At 41.0% G+C, this 19099-nt stretch overlaps 1 protein-coding gene across 1 annotated transcript in view; it reads left to right on the forward strand.

Annotated features, from left to right (window-relative positions):
* The first annotated feature begins 7800 nt into the window (after window positions 1–7800).
* The window catches only part of LOC146698005 (dolichyl-diphosphooligosaccharide--protein glycosyltransferase subunit STT3B-like), a 75103-nt gene continuing 63804 nt past the window's right edge, over window positions 7801–19099 (forward strand). The window contains exon 1 of the mRNA XM_085472931.1: window positions 7801–8396. Within this exon, the coding sequence (XP_085329057.1) occupies window positions 8125–8396 (272 nt within the window). The 5' untranslated portion in view covers window positions 7801–8124. The remainder of the gene's footprint in view (window positions 8397–19099) is intronic.

The following is a 19099-nucleotide window of genomic DNA, read 5'->3' on the forward strand; positions in this document are numbered from 1 at the left end:
CATCCATGAATTCTCTTTTTTCAGTGTCTTTTTATTGCATAAGCAACATTTGCATTTTTTCCAGCTGCTGTGAGTGGGTGGGACCATCACTGTACAGCGCCCAGGCATCATGCGCTGGACAGAAAGGAGGCTTCCATATTTACACATCTTAGATTGAGGCCTAGCAGAGTATCTGACCATTACCTTACTTAAAAAATGACACTCATACACAAACACACATTTTCCCTAAAAACATCATATCATATGGAAATTTCTCTTTTTTTTTTACCACACAGATTGAAATGTGAAAACAGAAGAACTGTAGATTAGAAACTTGATTTAAAGAAAGACATCTGCTAGTTTCTAAAACTCTGTTTATTTAGAATGTGGCTAAAATGGTGATTTGCCAGTTACTTGGTGCATGTTAAAAGATTATGAAATAATGAAAGTTGTTGCAAAATTTAGATGCTGCTTCCTCCAAAATGTGGTCACATCTAGGTTTAAATTAAGATCAGGGAAACAATGAAAAAAAGCACCAATCAGATGATCAGAGAGGCCGACTGCTACAGTGAGAGTCAACAGTTCACCTATGATGCACTCTAATATGATTTTACATGACTTACTTATCTGGATGCTGAGAGGCAAGACAACAGTGAACAGAGGTGTTGTTAGGATCTTGATATGCTGATAGATGTTTTCCTGATAGTGGCAACAGTTTTAGGCTCTTCAGAGTGAAATAAAATTTCACAGCAAGAAATTATAACAAACATTTTTTTTTTTTAAAAAAGGATCCAAGTTAAATGTAACTGAACGAGAGTCGTCGCAATAGCATCAGGAAACACTGCCTTTCGCTGGTTTGTCACTCAGGTTAGTTTTGCAGCTTATTTTTCACCCACCTGCTTGTCGGCACCTCACCTGCACTGGCTCCACCCCACAGTTGGAGACAGTTAGGTCTTTGTCTATGTCAGTGGGTCTGTTCAGGAGAGTGACACACTCGCACTGTATCAGTTGGCCTCTGATCATCTGATTGGTACAGGTGTTTCCTGATCTTAATTTAAATACAGATGTGATAACATTTTGGAGGAAACAGCATCTAAATTTTGTAGCAGTATCTTTTAATAAGCACAAGGTCACCAACAAACCATCAATATAGCCATATGCTAAATAAACAGAGTTCTTCTTTTAAATCAAATTTCTAATCTGCACTTGGTCTTGCAGATCTTCTGTTTTAACATTTAGATCTGGATGCTAAAAAAGAAAAAGAAAAATCCTTATTAGAGGTAAGAAGTACAAAGCTACTGTTAAATCTAAATGGCAGCTAAACCAAAAAATTATTTTAGGTTTGTCTTTCCATAAATGCTCTACAAATCTTAATTCTGCTCATGTGTCGTGGCTACATTTCAGGTACATTCCAATACATCAGGTATTATTACTTATTTTTATTTTATTTATTTCTTTTGGATTTTATCCTTAAAGCTCTTTTTGTACCTGTGTATTTTTTAATTGCTGTTTTATGGTACAGCTTTACTCTTGCCATGAAAGTTTTTCAGGAATGATCTTGTCTGGAGAATCCTAAAGGCACAAATCAGATTTAGATCCCCGTCAAGTGGCTAAATTTGGTACTGCACTATATAGCTACACTGTATTAACCCATGTCAATACCGCCCACCCCCCACACTCTAAAACCTCCCATGAGCAATCATTGTAATATTTAATTAGCAAAAGACAAACAGGTTGTTTATTTTTCTTAATTTATGTTTCTTACTCATATTGAAATATATATTTATCTTTTGTCCCATACTGAGGAGTATAGTTTTGGTTATACTTAATTCTTTTAATGTTATCAGCACTTCCGCAGCTAGTGGAGTGCTGATTTTGGCTTGTTTTGCAGTCACGTGACCTGAGCACCCACTGTCATGAGCTCCTCTGTATATCAAAGTCAAATGTGAGGCCATCTGTCTGGCAGATAAAGCTTGCCCAGAACTGGGTCATGTAACACAACAATGAGCCCAATGATCCCACAGCAGCAAATCTAACAAAAACTAAGCTCATTGTCTCTTAACTGATAATTTAAATACCTTAAACAAGCTCTCCTAACTTTCATTTATAAAGTCCATTCATAATGACGTCTATCACTGGCAATGACACTTATTTATTCAGGAATTGGACTGCCTGGGCGAGCTCTGTAGGATCCAGGTATTGCCTCATGCTGCCAGTAGTGACACTGACCCTAGCCAAATGCAGAAAGCATTCCTATTTTAAGGGTTGTCTCGTTGTTGCCCCTCTAGTGGACCTGTTGTTAATTTAATTAACACCAAAGCAGCTAAAACTGATTAACAGCCCCCTCTGCTACTTCACTGACCCCATCAATATCCCACAGTTTTAACTGACCTGATGCTGAACTCTGATTAGAAAGTTTTCTATTCATTTTTTGGAGCAGTGTATAAAGTGCAATTCAAATTTACTTCAGTAAAGTTTACTGAGTTCACGTGACTTATCCAAATGCAAAATAAACAAATTAGGATAGATCATTAATAAAAATTAACTTTTTAAACCACCTGTTCATGTCGTGTTTCAAAGAAAACAAAATAATACCATTTTACATGGTGAATAATTTGGTTAATGATTCATGTTCACCATATTAATCTTGCATCCCAGTTTAATAAGAAACAGGACGTCACCATAGACAAAAAGTATTTCCTCTGTTTTATATTCATGTTTATTCTGAGTCGAGTTTCTGCCAGTTTGTCAATAGTTTGTGATATCATGCAACTGAAACCATAAAAGCCTGATCACACCTTCACTTAACTGTACATCTTTAGCGCCTGAAACTGAACTAGAAAGGAGGGAAGCAGCTCACCACAAACTGCTTCCTGTGTTTCGATAGTAAGATTTTCACAGATTCTGCAGAGTGCAACTGCACAGCGCCCAAATGTGGCAAATGAATGAATATGGCTCATTAGTTGTAAAGGTCACTCTCCATCACTTCATTAATTACCCTAATAGCTGTTAAAACATGTAATGTGGGATTAGTACAATGAATAATGGCATGCTCATTTAAGCATGTGATCACTCGTTTCATATGAGAGACTATTCACAGTGTTCCTGCGAGCTCTAATACGCTAGATCATATTTTAGGACCTGGCTATCTTATGGTTATAGTGAAATGCAAAACTTAAAGATAGTGGAAGCAAGACATAATTTAATGAACAAATGCTGAGGGTTAAAGCCTACTCTTGCCTATAAGTTTATGAACCTGATGTATCTTTGGTATTTTTCTACATGCATTATATTCCAGATCACAAAACGTTCCCTACCCTCCATAATGTTTCAGACAAAGACACGAGTTTTGTAGTCTTGCCCCCTGTTCACCACCACAATGAACTATTAATCAAACAATCAGCATGCGATTGAAGTGCAGACTTCCAGCTTTAATTCAATAGGTTTTACAAAAAATTTAGCATGAAAAATTGCAGTCCTCAATTTTGAGAAGTTCAGCATCAATGGTAAAGACTAATATAAATTGGTATAAACTGGTAAAGACCAGTCTGATCAGTTTTGCAGCATTTGGCTGATGCTTCACAATTCCTCCTGTCACTTCTATCAGCAGCCACATGCAGACACAGGTGCCCATGCTATAATGCTTCCTCCACCAGGTTAGACAGATGATGTGCATGCTTTGGATCATGAGCTCCTTCTCTTCCCATCATTCTGGTACAGGTTAATTTTGCTTCAAAGATTTCTTTTTTTACACACCTGTGCAGCTCTTCTTTCTGGCAAAGTCTAAACTGACCCTCCCAGGCTTGGTGTAACCAGGGGTTTGCACCTTGTTATAAACCCTCTGTATTAACATTGACAAAGACACCTCTTGATTATAGACTATTACAGTTATATACCTGCTTCCTCAAGAGTGTTCTTGACTTGGTTAGATGGTATGAAATTCATTCAACATCCACATTAATTGTCTTCTGTGGTCTTTTGGGCCCTTTGGTTCTGCTGAGCTGGTCAGTGCATTCATTCTTTTAAAGAATGTACCAGATTGTGAATTTGGCCACTTCTAAAGTTTTCTCTCTGATAGGTTTATTTGAGTCTTTCAGTCTAATTACAGCCTCTCTCCTACACACAAACATCTCTTCTAGGTTTCACCTTTAAAATTACGATCAAATTACAGTGAAAAGCTATAAAATATAAATGTAACACTTTAAATCAACATCAGATAAAATGTCCACTTCATTTGTCATTAAACAACAAGAGAGCAGTGCTCATCTGGCCATGAAACTGTCACTAATTTTAAACCTCTGGGACTGAGAGATGGTGTAGAAATGTGGCTGTAATTCTTAAATCATTGCATGTAAAACATTTTTGTCAACCCCTTGAATTAAAGCTGCAAGTCTGCACTCGCATATTGATTGTTTGATTTACAACCCACTGTGGTGGTGCACAGAGGCCAAACTACAAAGCTTGTGTCTTTGTCCCAAACATTATGGAGGGCATTATACACATTGAAGACACACTGTGTTGCACTCTCAGTCCACACGGCCTTTACAATCACTGGGCTAGAATTTTCTACCTCATTTCTCTGGTACATTTCACTCATGTTAATGCATTGTATTGAATTCTGCAGAAGACTTTACAGTAGAATGAACTCATACAAGGTACAAGTCAATATTAACATTTCTAGCTCATCTCTTCGACGGCTTATTTGCATGTGCACTATTTGCATGTGAAACTGATAAAAAAAAAAGGGAAGTAATTTCTGTGAGAGACTTTATTATAAAAGATCGATTCTACTCTCAGGTGGAGGCCTTCCACCTACTGGCTTCACCTGGAAATTCTGCCCACAAAAATTATGAACACAATCAGTGGCAAAGGGCAGGACTTATTGTCATCAATGCAGACTAAGCTCCCATTGCAGTTGTGCAGAGGACAAATGCATCGTAACAGCCAATGCTCACAAAGCATCTGCAGATGCTTTCTTCAAGTCCAGTACTGGTTCTGGAGCCCAGGCCATGCACTGAGGTGAGCCCAACTATACCTAGCCAGTATCTCTCAATCTCAGAGGGGAAATGTTTCATGGTCTAATGGATGACCTCAGCAGGCAGGGATCAGAAAATCTACAGGAAATCTCTCTTTTGAGAAAAGCAACGCTGTTGAGAACCAGACTGAGCAAATATGTTGATAATTGTTCAACACAAATACTATGATCAGCTGTCTTAAAGTAAGATTAGTTTAAATAAAACTGAAATGAACCCTCACCTCTCAAATGTTGTGCCATCCTTTCTTAGTTCTCCAAATGAAATAAAGTCCCCACATTGTGAAAAACTAACAGAATTATCACTAATTTACATTTCAGATACCTGAATATAAAAGATACAATAACACACAAATGCTCAGACCTGCTCAGGGTTAATTTGTGGAGGAACCTTGAAACAATGGCTAGACTGTCACAGGGAGACATGCTGCTCTCAGGGTTAAGTCTTTATTCTCTCTTCCGTAATTCTTCTTGAGATAGCTGACTCTGTTAAATGTGATGGTGAAACTCATTACAGGGTCCGAAGATGCCTTTTTGTTCAGGAAGATTCCCTTTGCCTCAGTAGATAAATTATCAAGCTTGAGGTCTTCTCAAAGCAGCACAGCTCTTTCATCTCAGGACTATTGCTCTGCTTTTCTTTTTGTAAGGATTGGTTTTAAAACAATCTCTTTATCTGTCAACTTGTATCCAAGACACACGGATTTAATGGTCTCAGATTCCCCAAACTGCTGCAGGGATCCAGCTTTGTTTTATAGGCCAGTGAAGATGTTTCCTGGTAGAGAAACAGCTATTGTAGATCTGTTGGCTCACTGCTCCACCAAGACACATGACTTGTTTCAGAGTGGAGACAAGACTGAAGGAGAAATGTGAACAGAACTGAATATTGAGCCTCTCCCGCAGAATAATATAATACCACTGTGACTGGTTATTTATTCATTCATTTGTAACGTTTGTTTTTGCAGGTAGCACAATGAAAAATGGTTTCTGTGGCTGTCATGAAGCCATTCTTCAATGGCTGGGAAACAAAGAAAAAAGGCTGAGATGCACCAAATTATACAAGAACTGGACTGAAAAACAGTGGCAACAGATCTGATGGAGTAATGAATCCAAATAGGATTGTTTTGGTTCAAATCAATGTTGATATGTATGGCAAAGAGACAGTGAGTGTGTGTCTACAGCCATCTGTGAAACATGGTGGAGGTTCTGCCGTGGTTTTGGGCTGTATTTTAAAACCATTGGAATTATAAACATACTAAGCACAGTCAGTCACAGTCCTCTATGCCTAAAACAAGGAAGAAATATTGTTAATCTCTCTCTTGGATTTTTGCTCATTTGGGCAACAGAATTTGAATAAACAAAATAAAGGCAAATAGAATCCACAAATAAATGTGGAGAAATAAGTTCAGCCCCATGCAGTATGGTTTTACACTTTCTCAGTATCACCCTAAAACTGTCAAAGTATTGATTTTAAACACTAACCTTGATTTTTATTCATTTAAAAAATGTGTTTATTTATGAGCACACACCACACCACCACCAGTCTCCTTCATTTTTCCCCCTCATCCAGATCCAAATGTATTTTTGAGACCAATATCCAAGCTAGTTTATGAAAAACACGCTCTTGACACACATGCACATGCTTTAATTTAAATGGGCCTATTGTGAGTCTCCCAGCTTCAACTAAGTGCGCTTTAATTAACCTCCCAACATTCAACCCCCCACCCCATAGGTAGCTATTGACCCTATAGGTCATTAAGACGCTATAAAACTTGACTGCATGCTGAGGTGGCAATTCAGACATTTGATTCATGTTACAGCACCTCATGAATGAATGAACATGGTGCAACAAAAGTACTTTTAGAAGTACATTTTTCCAAAAACTTACATTTATTTGAATTTACTTGAGTAAAGTTAGGGGTTGCCACCGGAGCATGCTGTCAAGTCTTGCTAATGACCTACTAATTTTATTCAGGTGTGTTGCAGCAGGGACACATGTACGTTTCAGGACACCGGCCCTTGAGGACTGGAGTTTGACACCCCTGCCCCACACAAGCGTTTTTATGTAACCTCAGGTTTGCTAAAGTCCCCCCATTTATCCGTGTTACATAGTATGAATTTGTTTAATTAAAAGGACAAGATTATTCTTTGAACTTGTAAAATTTAAAATTACTTTTACATTCATGTTGAAGGTCTATATTTTTCAATGTTTTGAAATATAAAATTGCTTTTATTCTCTTTGTGTAGTCAAATCATAAGCTTATGGCGATAGGAGGTCTCTGTCACTTCACTTAATCATTAATATAGCCGGTAGTTGTAACTGAGACCTTATCACATAGTGGTAGCGGCATGTACTGGTTGATCTGACACAACTGTCTTTCATCTTGATGTCTTCATCAGAAACAGCTCATTACTTCCGGTGTGAATGGGTAGACCGGCTTGTACCACACAGAAAGTTGGCACAGAGCCCTTCTTCTGGCACATCGGTCCTTGTTCTGTCAGTTTCTTTACTATTTTCCGTGAGATTCATTTATTTCATTGGCTGGAGAGAAAGCCTGCCGCGTGCCATAGGCTTTTCCCGCTGTCTGTCAGCCCCCCTCCAACACCATCTTTCACTTCGCTTCTCACGCTGGAGCGTCTTCACCGGTCAGGTTGCTCTTTTATCATTGGTCGTATTGGCCGTCTGTCAAATGCGCTTGGTCGTGGATTGGGTTTCTTCTGGAACCGCGTCCTCCTCAGCTGTACCTGTCTCGTTGTGAGAGGCTGACAGCGCTTCCTGTTCCACGCGCTGCTCCCGCCCCCTTTCATCCAGCTCCAAGGAAGGAAGGAAGAGCTGCTCGAGCCGCGTGTGTGTGTCATTTCCAGTGTGCTGCAAAACCGCGCTGCTATGTAACTCCCTGGGATTATTGAACTGGTTTAGCGGTCGGTGGGAAGTAAGGTTAGAAAGTTTGGAGATACAGCCGGTGATTTTGGGGGGTCCGGGGCCCGCAGGGAAGGTGGTGCGAGTGGGTTTGGAAGTGGAGCGTGGCAGAGAAAAGGAAGAAAGGGGGGTTCTTTCCTGTGCGAGAACTGATAGCTCGCTTCGCTTGCTTGCCACGACAGGACTGACGTAGAATATGGCGGAGCATCACCCGGTTTCTGAAAAACACAAATCCTCGCTGAACTCCGGGGTGGCGTACTCTGGGAACGGGCGCAGCAGCACGGCGGTGGCGGAGAGAGGCAACAGCGCAGGAGGAGGAGGCGGGCTGTCCGGCGGCCTGTCGCAGCCGGCCGGGTGGCAGTCCCTGCTGTCGTTCACCATCCTGTTCCTGGCTTGGCTGGCTGGGTTCAGCTCCAGGCTCTTCGCTGTCATTCGTTTCGAGAGCATCATCCACGAGTTTGACCCCTGGTAAGTTAGTTTCTCCGCAGCCCTGGCGGGTTTAGGCGGTTCGCCGAGATTAGCCTGTTCTGTCAAGAAGTTTCTGTGAGAACATGGCAGGTTAACTGTGACACATTTCGTAACGATCCTTCGTGAAAATAAAAATGATAAAATGACGGCCTGCACAGTTTATAAAAAGCAGCTTCTTATTGTGCTCAGTTATTAGACGGTCATTTAGGACAGAGCTCCATTGTGCCGACGCAGTGCTTTAAAATTATACGGCTTTCCCCCCCTCACTGTCCTGTTTGGGGGAAAAAGGTGAGCCTGAATGACTTTGGTGAGGCTTTTAGTGTCATGTGACGCCTGCTTTGATACTGTAGTTCCTAGTAAAAGTGCAATATCAGAGCAGGCGGTGGGGAGAAGGGTGTCAGAGGAGTGACCGAGGACAATAGTGACAGCTTCATCTGACGCTGGGTGAAAACGGAAAGAAGCGGCCATGAATGAGCGTAGTGGCTCCGGTCCTTCTGACACAGATTTGTCCTGTTTACCCGCTGATAAGCACCAGCACAGGTTATGGAGGCTAATATAGTTGGTGTGCCAGCAATGTGCCTCATGCATATTACAGTAAAAGGCTTCCAGTGAGCAAAATGTACCCAGTTTTCTTTCTTTTAAAAATATTGTTGCGATTTTCAGTGGAAACCATTGTTTCTCCTTCTGAAACTCCCTGCCTCTGCAGGGCACCTTTGGTTTTCCATACGAGTACATTTTCTAAAGTTTCATTTTCAGGTGGGGTCTGAGTACAAACTGCTGTGGTGCGAAAAGGGCTTCCTTACACTCTGAGACATTTAGTGCAGCTGACGGCTGAGATACCGAGTCCACAGTTAAGACTTTGATATAAGAGAGTGTTTTTTTTTTAAAAAAAAGAAGGGCTTCTGGCCAAACTTTGAACTTTTTCCCGTGTTTGTGTGCCTTTCTGAGATTCTGCAAAACTTTCCTCGGACATAGTGAAGCCCCTCACAGGCTGGCTCTCTGCTAACCAGCCGTGACACGTCTGTCATGCCTTTTTTGTGTTTCATTTTGAACTGTGTGCGTGGGTTCTGCCAGGAATAGTCCAGGTTTTTTTGGGGGGTCCAATGTATTTTATTTGTACTCTGAGGGACGATTGCCTGGTCCAACCCTGCGTTGCATCACTGAAAGCATTTAATGATTACTCTGAGACCAGCAGCGTGGATTAAACTGCCAGCTCCATGTCTGTCTGCTGAATAAAAGAGGAGGCTTGAAAGCTTTGGCTGGGTGAGAATCCCTCAGTTTGTGTGTCACTGTCTGAAAGTGTAACATGGCGTGACATGGAGTGAAATTTATTCATGCACTGCTTTATTGTTCTATCACTCTCCCATCACTCTCCCTTTGCTATTAGAACAGCAGCCTTAAGTAAAGTACATTTATTTATATTAAAAAATGTGATTAGTGATTACAATAAATGAGGCAGGTGGCACAATCTGCCTCACCGCGTGCATTGAAGGGGAATCCCTGGTGTGCATGCGTGAATGTATAAAGGAAGTAACAGAGCGAGAGTTTGAATCCTCTCTGCATGTGCACCTTGTGTGATAGAAGAAACCTTGAGGTTGCCCAGCATTCAGGAGAACAGGAGCGAGCGGGATTTACAGACGTGTGCGATTGTTGTCTGATGACACTTCTGTCTTGCACAGCCCTGTGACCTCACTGCAAGGTTGTTTGCTGTTCATGAGCTTATCTTTGAAACAAGAATGGAGGAGTATCAACCCTCCGCAACCCTGTTTGTTCTCCACCTCCCTCGCTCGCGCCCCCTCTCTCTGATGCATCCCTTTGATGTGGCTGGCTAATAGTGCGTTCCCCTCAGAAGTTCTAGATCGAGCTATTAGATTTGACAGGAAAGGGAGCTGTGGCTGACATTAGGTAGCCAGCCTGTATGTGGTTAGTTCTGCTTTAAGTTTGGACTGCGTTAATATGCACAGTGCAGCATCAGAAAGAAGAAAAACCAGCTTCATTAGTACTTATGTCTTTGTCTGATGGACTAAAAGTTGCTTGCTTGTGAGCTGGACCTCCCTCACAGCAGCAAGGTCTGGCAAGGAGAGCGCGTCTGATCCACCTGTCATCTTTTTTCCTAAAGCGCCATCTCTCTGTATTAAAGCTTGTGGGCAATTTAAGGGAATTAGTGTCACTTGGTGTCCGGTTCTCTGATATCGGTGCAGGCATCAAAACCATTCATAGGTCGTCCTATCAAAGTCATCCAGTTTTATTTTTTGAAATGTTGTCGTTGTCATGGCTGTTTCAATGCCTCTCTTTGGGTAACTGAGGGTTAATGTTTAACCTCATCGTATTTTTGACTGACTGTAGTTCGTAGTGAAACTGAATACTGAAATTGTTCAGTACTGAAAGCACCGAAGCATGTCTAGTCAAATGTTTAATCTTGTTTCCTAACCCTTGAAGTGGATAATCCCAGAATAAAATGAAAACTGTGACTGTTTCAGATGCTTTGTTTTTTTTTTTTGATATTTTAACTGACAGAAGATGAAATCGGCTGCAAGTAACAAACACAAATGCTGTAAGTAACTTACAAAACACATTATGTGCTCTTAGTGGGAGAGCCTCTGTGTGCATACTGACAGGATGTGATGCATAACTAAAATTACAAGTGAATGCTTTAGTTCAAGGCCAACAGGAGTGAGAGTCATCGCTGGAGAAACGATCTCACCGACTGCATCACAGTCGATTTCGAGAAGTGTTCTGCTTTAGTTTTCATTCATCAGGGCCTTGTGGTTCGCTGGTACTTGATGTCCAGATATATTTGTCTGAAGATCTGCTTTTCAAGTTGAAGCTACATGTTGAGAACAGTGAATATGCTTATACCCAAACTTGTGCTGTTTTTCACTTCTCACCCAAGGGAAGTTGCAGCTTTTGCACAGATCTTTTAAATGCTGGGATTAGGGCTGCACGGTTAATCGTGAGAGAATCGTGATCTCAATTCTAAGCCAAAAAAAATCGTGATTCTCATTTTATGCAAAAGCGTGCAGCCCTAGCTGGGATGTGCAGTTTGAGGAAAAAGATGTTGGAAGCTAATTGAGATCGGGATTTCACCTCGGTGGCTTCGACTGGCAGGAGGAGGTGGTGGTTAATGTTAGTCATTGTATTTTTGCCCTAGATAACAGGGAAACTCATTCATCTCTGAAAGACTTTCGGTGATGCCGCTATCCGGTCACGCTGCTGTAAGCAAAAAAAATTATTTGCTTGCTTTAGTAAAACAGAAGTTCAATTTTACAGCCTATAAAGAAACTCACTGATGTACTTTTAATCCAAGGATGCTGCTCGTGGATTTGCATCTGCAGACGGGGTCGTTGCAGTAGTAACTGCTGGGTGAGGGGTGAAAGTTGCCTAACACATGCCCTGTATGAGTAATGCTGAAATCATCCCATGAGCTACAGAGTGAATGGACCTCTAGCCTTGATTTGAAATAATATTGCAGATGGCTTGAAAAAAAACAACCCAGAGGCGATTGGAAAAAGCATTTTATTTGATTTCAATCTTACAGCATTATTCAAATATATCTTAGTAGAGACATTGCCATTGAATAATTCTCTATACCCAGCTGTGCTCACATCACTGGCTAAATTATTCTAAGATTAATTTCCATGTTTGAATTCTGCAAATCAATTGAGGCAGACCTTGTTAATCAATAGAGGAAGAGAAGCAAACTGAGCGGGATTACAGTGAATTCTGTCTAACGTGAAAATGCTGTTCTGTTCCTCGTGTCCGCAAACGTGGCATAATAAGAAATGGCTTGCTGTTTATGGAGGACGGAGTTGATGCTGTGTGTGAACTGCAGAGTGGGCTATCATTGGGGCCACATTACCAGGTGCTCTGCGAATGGGAGCAAGAGGTTTTGTTTTGTGTAATGAACAGGTATTAGACCCAGGCTGTGGCGCTGCTGTATGTCTGTCTTTAAAGATCTAACCCCTCTTCTGCACGTTCCTGAGGGGGAGAGGCGCTTTTGAAGATTGAGAATGTAAAACAGGGCAGGCAGGGGAGGCGAAATGAAAAGTGCCTCATTGAAACTGAATCGGAAATCAGATTCTGCACTTAGCCTGGTTGGCTTCATTGACACTGGCTGCTTTTTTGTTCCACTAATTTCTACGAAATTATTTCACCCCCACTGCCACTCAGTTAGAATTGTTTATTTCCTTTTCCTGTTTTCATTCCCCAAGTTTAGGTGACAGTAAAGTCACTGTGTAAAACAAAAATTGTGTCCCAGTCAGCAAAGCACTGCAGCTACGTCTGGGCTTTGGCTGATGATTCACGAGAGCAGCCCTGTGGTCTCCTGTGAGGTGCCTTTAGCGGTGCATTCAGCTCGGTCACTAAGGTCATGACAGTTTGTGCCTCTGGTCAGCTGTGTTGCCAGACTGAGTTGATCCAACTGACACCTGATTCCTTAGTGGCACTGACTCTGCCAAGCGCCAGCGCTTTCTTTGGGCAGGGGAGCAAATGTTCTTTCCTACTGGCTGATGGTAGCAGGCAGCGAGATGAAGGCCCGGACAGGCTATCTGGCTCACACACAGGACCTCGAGGGGACAGCGACGTTGTGAAGCGTGGACTTTAATCCACACACACATTGTCATATTTTATTTACTGCTGAACTGATTTCAAAATTTTCACCTGTGATTTTATTTTTTTTGTGTTTGTTTTGTTTTTTCAGTTGGGTCTGACACACATTGTTGAATGTAAATCAATACTGTGCAACTGCCATGCAATATATATGACCTTTATGAAGCTGATAATGATGAGCTGTAGATGCTGGGGCTGTGCCTGTTGCTGCATTACCAGAGTAATATGATGCCTACCACAGAGTTGAGCTCATTACAGGCATCACGCTACTACTTCCAGTCATTCTCATTCTCAGTGTTTAGCATTGCACGGAAATGATGCAGATGGAAATGGAATATTAAAATCCTATTTTGATGGAAACTGGAACAGCAGTAATGAAAAACAACATTATGAAGGAAATATCAATTTAGCCACAGTCATGGCTGTCAGAATGTGTCAGGGAGAGGTTTGCTACTGTACTTTGAATCAGTGCACTATAATGACCTGATTCACCACAGGACAACAATGAGTGCAATTTAAAAATAAAATAAATGAATACATTTATTGTATTGTTAAAGGTAATCTATTGTGGGAATGCATATTTAATGGCATTAATGAGGATGGAGCAGCACTCCATGTCATCACAGACGCTGCTCAGGAAGCAGGAGCTGCTCTTTCTGTAATAGCATGTTAGAAAGGATCCAGTAATGCTGTTGATCCTGGACAGGTCACCGGTCTGTGACAGAGCTGACGCAAAGAGCCGCACAACCGTCCACATTCACACCTACGGACAGTTTGGAATGATCAGCTAAGCTAAAACGCATGTCTTTGCACTGCGGGAGGAAGCCAGAGTACTCTGAGAGGAGCCATGCAAAGAGTCGGTGTTCTCTCTTTATTTTCATATGTTTTAAATAAATGTATATATTCAAAACAACACGACAAAAATCCCTTCATGTTCACACACCTGGTATTATCCACAAGGTCTAACAAAGGCGTTTGGAAATACTGCTGAGCCAGTTTTAATTTGAATCTTCTTGGATTGCATTTTAGTCTGTATCTGTAGAAACACTGACACTTAAGAGCGATGAGCAAGACACGTCTGCTTCCTGATCTGGGGCCCGTTCTTCGTACCTCGCTAAGTAGGTTAGCTGGATTTGATTGTTGACGATTTCGCGTGATCTTGGATTGTTCGGTTCCCCGAAGCTCATCCGGGACTTGCTGTCATAGCAACAGAGCCGTAAGCGTAAACCTGCTCGGGAGCAGGTTTACTTTATGTAAACAGGATTAGATCGCGGCCACGCAGGTATGTCCGCTTCATTTATACGAAAGCAACAGCGATATTCCACCACTGTTTCACCATAAATAAATAACATCAATGTAACTAAAGATAATGCAGTACTTGATCCTTTTATTGATTTCATACAGATACATACAGGTCATTTCCTAAAAAAGGGAAATCTACTATTAACATTCTATTACATGTATGTGATTATTACAGATGTAATTCATATTTCAGAGTAGCAATTGCAAATTACTTTGTGTAATCAAGATGAGAGACCACGGCTATAAAAGCGAAGGTGGATTTGGGAAGCCTGTCGCAGCCATGTCCTGTCCGTATACGCGAGACACCCATTGCGGAAGGTGCAAGATTGATAAGGAGAGTTTTCAGAATTCAGCGTATATTGCGGGACAGACAGGATCCTTTAGCTCAGCGCGACAGTGTGCTCATAGAGAGATATCGATTTTCCCGTGAGGATATAATTTACTTAACCAACTTGTTGACGAGGGGGTGCAGGACCACCACCTGTCTTTTTTTTTGCTCTGCCCTTTTCTTGGTTGCTGTTATAAACAAACAGATCATTCCAGGGTCTCTTTCCAAGAGACGAAAAGCAATATAAGTGATCAATATTACCATTCTGTAGAATATTCTTATATTTCACTTTTACTTGTTCCCATGTTCTAGTGGGTCCTGTTGTGGCTCTAATGTGAAAGGGGATATAATATAACATATTATAATATAATATAATATAATATTGGATAATATAGTGTAATATAATAAATCTACCCTACCGCCTACTGGTCTTGGCCAGAGGGGCCGATGGCGCGATATGGCAGCCTGGCTTCTGTCAGTCTGCCCCAGGGCAGCTGTGGCTACAACTGTAGCTGCCTCCACCAGTGTGTGAATGTGAGAGTGACTGAATAGTGGCATTGTAAAGCGCTTTGGGTGCCTTGAAAAGCGCTATATCAATCCAATCCATTATTATTATTATTATTGTTATTATTATTATTAAATTACTTACGAGTTTAATTTGTCAGCAACTTTCTGCCAGCCCTCTCTCCTTGCTTTTGCAGCCTTTGCAGTGTTCCCTTGCGTTCTGATTAAACTCTGAAACTCCTGAAATCCCTCACTCAAGAGTTCTTGCTCTGCTGCCGAAAAATACCGAGCGCGCTCCGTCGACATTTTCGCCGACCAATCAGAGGGTTGCCGATCAATGTTTCCACTATCGATGCGTAGCCCCTTTTACGACACCCAGTGATCTCACATTACTGCGTCCAGCTGTACTAATCGTCAACAGCAGGTGTGTTCGGGGAACCGGATTAGCGAGCTCACGGTTAGCGCGATGGTTTGGTCTTGGATGTGTCATTTGATCTTGGATGTAGTGAGCGACGTACGAAGAACGGGCCCCTGGTGTCATCACTTATCACTTCTTACTTGATTCCTGATGACATGACTCTTTCCCGGTGGATAAACGCCAGTAGTTTATCCATCATGGGCAAAAAGCTGAGTCAGTATTTCATCTCATCACCTTTTCAATTTTTTGTGTGATTCTGTTAGTTTCACAAAGTTTGTATATCTATGGATGGATGGATGCTTTGAATTTCCCCTGTGGGATAAATAAAGTACATAAAATATAATTATATATAGAAGAAATGGAACAAAAACCTCCCGTTCAACAAAAATTAAATATTTGGCACAAGGTTATAGAGTCCAGGCAGGACTCTCGGTTAGCGTCACTTTGTGTTGCTGCTGTTTTTAAACAAACATGACTGCTTTTACAAACTCCAATTGGACTGCTCATCTGTCTCCAGGTAAAACACCTGTTAACCTTGAGTGACACATTATCTTTGCTTCACCTGGTTCCCTTTCGCTGTGTGTGGAGGAGCTGCCTGTGGCACACCTGCTCAGGAGCATGACCAGAAATGAAGCTAAACGAGTCTGTTTTCCAAGCTGACACAGCTCCTGCTTTGGTCCCAAGCAGCTCTGCTTTTTTTTTTTTCTTCATCCTGTGTCTGGCTTTACACTTAACCTTGGTTGCCTGTCCATTTTAGAATTCATTTTAACATTTTATTGTTTGCTTTTAAAGTTTTAAATGGCCTGGCTCCTTCTTACCTGTCAGACCTTCTACACCGATACACTAGGGGTGGGGGAAAAAATCCATACTGTGTAGTATCGAGATATTTTGTTGGCTAATAATGTATCGATACAGGGACAGCAGAAATCGATATTTTGTTACAAAAAATGTTTTTGTGCTCTGACTTCAGAGCACGTTGATCCTTTTTCTGAGCAAGAATCCTGACATTCCTTCACTGTCCAAATGTGTTTAACTTTTTTATGGCAGCAATAAACATGATAGTTTACTTATTTTAATTTAAGACATGTTTTATTTTAATTAAGTTTAAAACTTTTTTATTTAATGTAAAATTATATTTTGTTTTAATTTACTTTCAAATTCTTCAGTTGCTGAATGGTTTTGCATAGTTTGCATAGTTTTCATAAATTGCATAGTTCAGAATAGCTATAATTGTACCAGATGGTTGCATTCAGTTAAGTTGGACTAGACTGTAATACAAACCGTTCAGTTTGTCAACAATAAAACTGACTGAAATGAGAGAAAGACTGAGTGTGAGACTTTGATATTAGATAAAATGAATATTGATAAAGTTTACCTTTATGTACAGAATCTGAATATTGCAAAATATTTTTAAAAATTGCAATAATATCGTATCGTGGGATGTATGGTGATTCCCACCTCTACGATACACTCCACAAAGGTCTCTCAGATCAACTGACCAGTCACTCCTTGCTGTCCCCATGTCGAGACTGAAACACTGGGGGGACCGAGCTTTCGCTGTTGTGGCCCCCAAATTATGGAATAAACTGCCCATCAATATTAGGCTGGCTCCAACACTTGAAATGTTTAAATCTCTTTTAAAAACACACTTTTTTTCAAAGGCTTTTTAGTTGTACCAGAGTCAGCTTGTAGTCAGTTTTAGTCAGCTGTAGGTCACTCTTAATCTTTTTATTTTGCTAATTTTATTCACTTATTGTCTATTTTACTCATGTTTTAATATTTAATATATATACTGTCTTTTATCTTTTTCATTTATGTATTTATTTTATTGTTATATATATTTATTTCTTTGTCTGCTTAATGTATGTTTTTAACTGCTATCTCTGTTTTATTATTGGAAAGCACTTTGGCCAACTTTGTTGTTTTTAAAGTGCTATATAAATAAAGTTGGATTGGATTACATAATAATACTAAGTGACACCTCTGCTGCAGCGCACTGACTGTGGATCAAACCCACAGCTCATGTAAAGATATAATGTGGTTCTGTCAAAGTGCAGACCTGTTGGCTGCTCATTTTTTCCTCCCTCACGCTGGCCCTTTCCTGTTGATTAGCGTATGTTTAATCAACATTACAGTGTCAGTCTCTATATATATCTATATCATACCTTATTTTTTCTGTTGTAAATATTGACGGAGTAGTTCTCCTCACTGTAAGGTATTACCCACGACTAGAGGTCTCAGGGCAAGGACTGGGTGCTGCTGTGGAACAGCGTAGCAAGATGACCGGGAACAGTGACATGTCAGCGGTTCTTTGTTAGCACTTTTGTGCTAATAAAGTGAACTCCTTGAGAACAGTCTCTTCAAGACATGAGAATTTCTTTCAACATCACCAGCTGCCACTGTGCCCTGATTCAGCTGCAGTGTCACAGCTTCACACAGCTGCACAGATGAGCTGGCAAACAGCATCAGGAGGGGACGAACACCGAACGAGTGTCATTAATAACATTTTGGACCTTTTGATGTGCCAGTAATTTGTTTTCCACCCGGAAATCCTGACCACTGCGTACACATGAAAGATTTCCTTTATTCAGCTTACATAATACTAATTCTGCCGTTTCATTACGCAACAGTCAGAGTGGGGATGAGTCATTTTAAGCTATCGTTCAAGGGAGAGGGGGGAAAAGGTCGAGCACTAGTGTGAACTTGACTTTATGGCCACCCCCACTTTACAAATGTTCATGTATTTATTTAATAAGATGACAGGGAATGCTTTTGTTGCTGGCCCCTGATTTTTAGGCTGTTGCATGGAGCCGTTAATGTGAAAGAGCAGTTAGTGTGAAAATGCATTAAAGTTGACAGAGTGTTTTACTGGGAGATTGCAGTCAGAGGAAGTTGATGGTGGTAGCACAGATTATCAGGCCCAGTATCTGCGTGTGTGAACATTGGAGTGACTGCAGTGAGCTCTGGCTGCTGCTGGAGCTGTGAAACCGATGTATTAACATAGGCTGACAGCTTCTCTTCCACCAGTGCTTTTTGATCTATGATTGTGTGCTCTACTTTTTTTTTCTCTGTGAAATCTGTGTGTGTGTCTGTGTATGGGGGCATGCGAACATTTACAAGTAGCACTGTGATGTGCTGTGGCACTTCAGTGGGGGATATAATATGCACCCGAGAGCTAGATTTCTTTGTCCCATAATACCAGTTCTGTGTAAGCAGAGTGACAGACAGCAGTGATGAAACGGCTGCGCAATAAACCCTCGTGTTTTTGGCACACGTGTCCCCATCACAATGTTTTGGATTTTTGACTGCTTGTTGTCTTTCTGGTTGTATGTTTGTGTAATGTCACCATGATTTGGTTTTGTGAGCTTGAGCTCAGATCTGTCTACAGCTTAAAGTGTGCTACCCTAACCAGTGGGGTTGCTCAGTTCTGACCTTGTGGTCCATTCTTAAACAGCCCAACACTAAAGAAGCACTCATCAGATATGGGACCAATTTATATATTTAAAAAAAAAAAGAACAACACTGAACGCATTTGAAGGAGTA

This window comes from Copadichromis virginalis, linkage group LG11 (genome assembly GCF_057382275.1).
Source record: "Copadichromis virginalis isolate Kocher_CV1m ecotype Utaka linkage group LG11, C_Virginalis_male_GT1.1, whole genome shotgun sequence".
Taxonomy (NCBI): Eukaryota; Metazoa; Chordata; class Actinopteri; order Cichliformes; family Cichlidae; genus Copadichromis; species Copadichromis virginalis.